General features: G+C 36.6%; 1 protein-coding gene across 4 annotated transcripts in view; it reads right to left on the bottom strand.

The window, feature by feature from the left end:
* Positions 1-243: 243 nt before the first annotated feature.
* LOC104599910 (D-aminoacyl-tRNA deacylase-like) overlaps positions 244-6,000 on the bottom strand; it is a 28,910-nt gene continuing 23,153 nt past the window's right edge. Inside the window, exons 5-9 of one of the 4 annotated variants that reach the window (XM_010262662.3) lie at positions 4,899-4,951; positions 4,387-4,442; positions 3,624-3,701; positions 2,685-2,873; positions 244-570 (exon numbers count right to left, since the gene is read on the bottom strand). In XM_010262662.3, the coding sequence (XP_010260964.1) occupies positions 486-570; positions 2,685-2,873; positions 3,624-3,701; positions 4,387-4,442; positions 4,899-4,951 (461 nt within the window). In that variant the 3' untranslated portion in view covers positions 244-485. The remainder of the gene's footprint in view (positions 571-2,684; positions 2,874-3,623; positions 3,702-4,386; positions 4,443-4,898; positions 4,952-6,000) is intronic. The other 3 variants (XM_010262668.3, XM_010262675.3, XM_019198409.2) reach the window with 3 other exon arrangements.

Raw genomic sequence — 6,000 nt, 5'->3', positions numbered from 1 at the left:
CTACAGGCTCTGACTCGGGAAGAAACAACAATCCCATATAGTCGACTCCGACTGCATTAGTAAGAACTTGGCTGCACCTGCACACATCTGCTACAAGTCTGGTTTGGTTGGTCCAACCACATCCAACATATCATGGAAAAACCATTTCTTCAGAGACAATTTGGAACTGCTCTGTTCGTCCTAGTTGTTGCATGGGTTTCACAAGTAATGAATCGCTTATTTTGGGTTGGTTTATCCTAGAAATAATGAAATATAATGTGTAGATTTCTCTGCAACTCAAAATTTGGTACATAAGAATCTCTCTGGAAAGAAAACTATAACATAGGCAGTGTGCCCTCCTACAAGACTAAAAAATATTTTACGAAGTAAAAAATTATAACTGCAATTAACTTGGATAAGTGCATTTCACCTCCATCCACCCCAAAATAATTAAATAGCAGAATATGATAAGCAGCAGTCAATCATCAGTAACGCTCAAAAGATAATCAGAAGTCTTCTGGTTTGCCAACACGAATATTCTGTTTAGCAAGGAAACCCATAATAGCACTTTTCTGCCAGCCCTTAAAACTCCTGCAATAAAAATTAAAACAAAAGCCTGGTTACTGACTTGCTTCCGTGTATGAAATTCAGGTAGTCCAAGCTAATACCAAACAGATTAAAAAAAAAAAAGAAAAAAGCTAAAAACAAATTCAGACTGTCAGACATGAATCTGAGGACCAAGTGGTTCTATAAAATGATGCACATGTGAACATCCATGAACCACTCCCTGTGTCTGAATGTGCACATGTGTGTAACTAAATAGCTACAGGCAGTTATAATTGGTATACATAATATGCTCTTTGACCCTAAATGAACATTGAAACATAATCCAATAAAATGCAAAAAATTAGAAGTTTAATAGCCAATTAGCAACGAAACAATTCAGTTAGCATTACTTTTCAAATGCATTTAGGCTCCCGTGTGATAATGGTTTTTTTTTTTTTTGATAAATAACAGAAACTTTTATTAAAAGATAATAATAGAAAAGGTACAAAAGGAGGGGTAAAAATTCTTAGCCCTCCCAAGAAAGCAATTCAGATTACAATGTTGCCCCGAAGAAATTAACTATTCCCACCCCTTGTTTGGCCAATGAATCTGCCAAGGAGTTGGCGCACCTCTTTAACCATTGAAACTTGACTTCCATATTTTGGATGAGATGTCTAACTTTCTTTTTTTCATTCAGAAACTTCCACAGACTAGAAGTATCCTTCATCAACCAATTTATAGCCAACTTAGAGTCACCTTCCACTATCAATTTTCTGATATTTAACTCTTGAGCTCTTTTTAACCCTTCCAAGACAGCCAATATTTCAGCTCTAAGAGAGTCCCCCCATCCAATAGAACCAGAATACAATGCAATAATCCGACCTTCATCATCCCTGAAGGCTCCCCCTATATCCGACAGACCTAGATTTCCTTCACTACTACCACCAAAGTTTAGTTTAGTGAAACCTGAAACTGGAGGGGACCAAATTGGGTGGGATACATTCTTTCTTGGAGCTGACCAAGCCACTTCTTTTCACTTCCTGATGATGTCTCCTGAATAATTTTCAAAACTTTGCAAAGTTTTAACCCAATGGATCACCCTTATAGAAATCAGTTCAATGATTACACCCTTATTTCTTTCTTTCCCATGAAAGGTCCGTTGATTCCTTTCCTCCCCCATGTGATAATGGTTGGTTAAACCATCTTTAAACATGGTATCTAGATCACCATAAATCTCATGCTTCATGAGGAACCCAGTGTTTGAAAGAAAAACTTATAACAGACTGAGTCCCACATGATGCATGGGATCCCTGGTCTTCAAGAAAAGCACCATATTCAAATATGGTTTTGACCAACCTGTGTGGCTAGCATTCCTCTAGGTTCTATGCAGCTAGAGCAGCAATATTGTCCCTTAGATTTGTCATCTGCAACATTGACCTGAAACAATGTATGTGCAAATTTCAGAGAATATACTATTCTTTCCAGCAATTTTCACCCATCACCACATTTTTCTATCTGGTTGTACACCCATCTGAACAGTTACTCCTTCACAATTCCAAGAGCTTCTAGGACACCTCTGACCAACATTAAAAGCATGGTAGCAGCAGCCTTAAGTTCATTTTTATTCTGTTCATAACATAGGGTGAGAAGGAGAAAGATTTTGCACATTTTTTTTCTTCTTCCAAGCAAACAGCAAAGGAACAAAAGCTGACCATTTTACTGTGTAACATTACACATTAAAGGCAACCAAGTAAGGTCCAACTTACCAAAAATAACCAAGTCAAGCACTAAAATATGATGCCTGAAGAATTTGTCAGGCAAGACAACTGAAAGCATGTAGCTATGGATATGCTACTTTTATGGGTACCAGATACAGAATGGACAGCTTCTTTACTGATATCTTCCCTTTCCATTATTTTATCTTAATTCCATATATCCTTTGCCCCAATCTCTAGTCAGGAATTTATGCATCTTGAATTGAACTTCTAACAACTATATAATTGTATCTGCACCCTTGACTTGGGGACCTTAGTCACATGGGAACGATTACGCACTGACTGTACATTATTGGAATGAATATGCCATTAAGATATTTTTGGGCTGATTATGATAAAATAATCAACCTTCATTTGTCAAATCCTTATTCCTTGATAACTTACTTGTGATCCAGATGTGCAAGAACTTCTCCACCTGGAAAAGCTGATTGGGTGGCTTCAAATGCTACTCTAATTGACTGCTTCCACGTTCCACCAATGTCTTTCACATTTGTGTCTACTTTTGATTGGCCCGGATCTTCCATTGGCAAGGAATATCCAGAAAGAAGGTGGCCCACCCAAACACCATCTTTTCTGAAAATATTTGCAAAAGAACCTTTATTAGCAGAAGAATGAAAGGAACACACTCACCCAAAAGGAGTACATGGCATGCACAAGCACAGATATGTGCTAGGCAAAAAGGCCTGGTTTGGTCTCTAAGCTCCTTGTTAGGATAGGATCAAAAAACCTGTTTGGATTGGTTCCTAGGCAAAGAAGGCAATCTAGATGAGAGAGCATATCAAATAAAACAAACCAGAAACTAGATAAAGGGTTTCAAAAAATAAAAAAAAAGAAATAAAAAACTAGAGGCTGGAGATACATGTAGCTCTACAGCTATCATTTTTTTATCTATAAATAAGGCAAGTTTTTGTAATAATGTGTTGCATGGAAATCCCTATAACATTATACTATTAAACCGAGCTTTCCTACTTCAAATTCCTAAGGTTGTCCTTATTCTTCCCCAAGAAAAGGGATTATAAACTAAAGAGAAAATATTAGCATTCAAATAAAATGCAAAAAAACATGGCTCCTCTTGTATATGCTAATATAAAAGAAAACTTATGTGTCCGAGTTCAGAAGTATAGGACCCAATATCAAACTAATAATTGCTGTAATCTATAAAAAAAAATAACAATTGTTGTAACTTGTACCCAATCACATTCACGCCAATCACAAGTAACTTCTAGAGACCAATAAAATGGTTTTAGGTACAGTTGGCACAGAAATCAGATTTTCAAGAAAAACTATGGAGAGAAGAAAAAGTGTAACAGAATAAGAACTTACAGAACAACATCCATATGTCTAGGTGCATAATGTCCACCACCTATTCCCAGAAGCACTTTATTTCTGTCACTACTCCTGCTTCATTAGAAAATAAGTACTCAAGTATTTAAAGTATGAACTTCCCCCGTGCACACAAGGAATAAAAATGGGGTGGGGAGGGGTAAATTAGAATTTAGATAACAAATTTAAACTTTACCTAAAGGAAGCTAGTATAGAAACTATTTGCTTGACAGGGACATGGGATAGCCTGACAATTGAGGCTTGTCATATAGTTCTACTATTTGATTTTAGAAGCTTATAATCATATTGGCCAAACTGTACGGTAACATTTTACCTTAAACATTTGTTTGTCTAGACCAAAATAATTAAAAAAAGAAAGAAAGAAAAAAAAGAGCTTATAGGTATCTACATGTTTAGACAGGCAGGAAAAACTGAAAAGAAATGAAAGTGTGCATTTTTGTCTCAAATTCTATCCCAGACATTAAATATCCTGATTATTAGAATCCGGACCACTGCCACCCAGCACCACCCAAGCAGAATGTAGGTATATGTTCTTCTGGGAAAAAAAAATTGTATGGTTTCAGAAAATCCTCTTTGAGTTTTCCTTGAAACAGGAGCAATTTCAAATATTATATCTAAAATAATCGAGTTGTACATCAATGATAAAGGAAGAAAATCAAACATCTTCTCTGACATTAAATAATTTATTCAGAAAAAGCCTCTTAAAAAGTTCCACTGAAAAACTTGGTTATATTTAGCATACCTGTTCCAATTTCCTACAGCGCCACATCCCCCAAGCCCAAGTCCTTCCCATACTAGCTTCAAGCACCACCAACAAAAAGTTTGTTAACAAAATGATTAGAACTTCGAAAAATACTGCAGCTTCTTATGGGCTTGTTTTTATATAAAATTATCAGTCAAGTAAACAAAACTACAGAAGCAAGAAAAGTTGATATCATTCACAATTTCTTTTCCTTCTCTCCTCTTTGAAATTATCCTTGCTTCTCTCTCTCTCTCTACAAAAGGGGATGTGGAGTGAAAACAGTAAAACACAGAGACACAAATAATGATAAATACACACAGTTTTAATATGGGCAAGTACACAGTTTATGCCAATTTTTGTCCCTGTTAAGAACATAGATGGAAACATCTAAACAAATGCTCATATTGTTATGACAGAGAAATCCAATAGTTCCCCAAAGACAGAGAAAAGAAATTTAGTTAAACACCACACATCAACACTCAAAATACTTGGCGTTATGAAAGGAACCCAACTAATGCAATGGCTTGTGCAGCATCTTGTCTCTTCCAGTATTCTGCTGTACTACCTGTAACAACCAAAAGAAACCAACCAGACGTAAGGTAAAAGGTTTCTACAGAAGTTTATATATGATAAATCAAAACTGATAGGTTCAAACAGAATAAAGTTCAGTACCATCATACTGAAATGAAGTAAGCCAGATCTACCATCACTAGTCAATGCAATGTTCTATGCTAGGCTTAACCAAATTCATCTCCCAATATGCATTTAAAAATTCCAAGTACCACAGTATGCCTAAATAACAAACCCTAGAGTTTAACCTGCATATGGGTAGGGAATTTTTTCAAGAGGAACAAAGGCAGATTCAGCAACCTGTTTCATCTGTCAGATGAACTACTCACTCATCTATACAAAGAAGTAAGATCTCCACCCAAATCCTCCCACACAACTTATGGTTCATGACTATCTTAATCTACCTTCCAAACATGTTCCCACATTAAAAAATGTTAGTCCAACTGTCATAGATAGATTCCTTCCTTCAATTTCCAGTGAAAAGTATTTTCCACATGAGGGTGTAGACCAAGAAATTCACAACCAAGACATCCCTTGTTTTCTTTTTCTTTATTTTTTTTTCATTTATTTTAATCTTCAGTGCCCACTCCCACACCCATCATTCCATCTGATCTTTTTTTATTTTTTTTAATTGGGAGAAAACAGAAAATCCTTAGAGTGATCATGGGGACAACCAAATCCCTGTTTACATGTCATAAACAAATACACATTGGTAACCAATAAAATTTGCAAAATCTGTTTTCCCCTTCTTTTTTCAGGTGGCATATGAAAAGGGGAAGGACTATGTGGAGAGGACTGAGGGATGCGGTATGCTGGTCCTTATGGGAAGAAAGAAAATCCAGGATATTCTCTGAAGTAGAGAGAGGTGCTGAAGAACTGAGGGCTCTGATCCTTATAAGGGTCATACAGTGGATGACATGTTAAGGAAGTGCGGTGAGATTGTGTTGGGACCCAAACACTCCCTCCGAACCCAACTATAGGAGTGGAGCAGGCCACCACCGAACAGCATTTCACTAGAAGACAGAGAGGCTAGCGTGACACGCA

This window comes from Nelumbo nucifera, chromosome 3, assembly GCF_055504915.1.
Source record: "Nelumbo nucifera cultivar China Antique chromosome 3, China Antique-T2T, whole genome shotgun sequence".
Classification (NCBI taxonomy): domain Eukaryota; kingdom Viridiplantae; phylum Streptophyta; class Magnoliopsida; order Proteales; family Nelumbonaceae; genus Nelumbo; species Nelumbo nucifera.
Note: the sequence above shows the minus strand (reverse complement) of the source record. Positions and strands in the feature narration are given on the sequence as shown.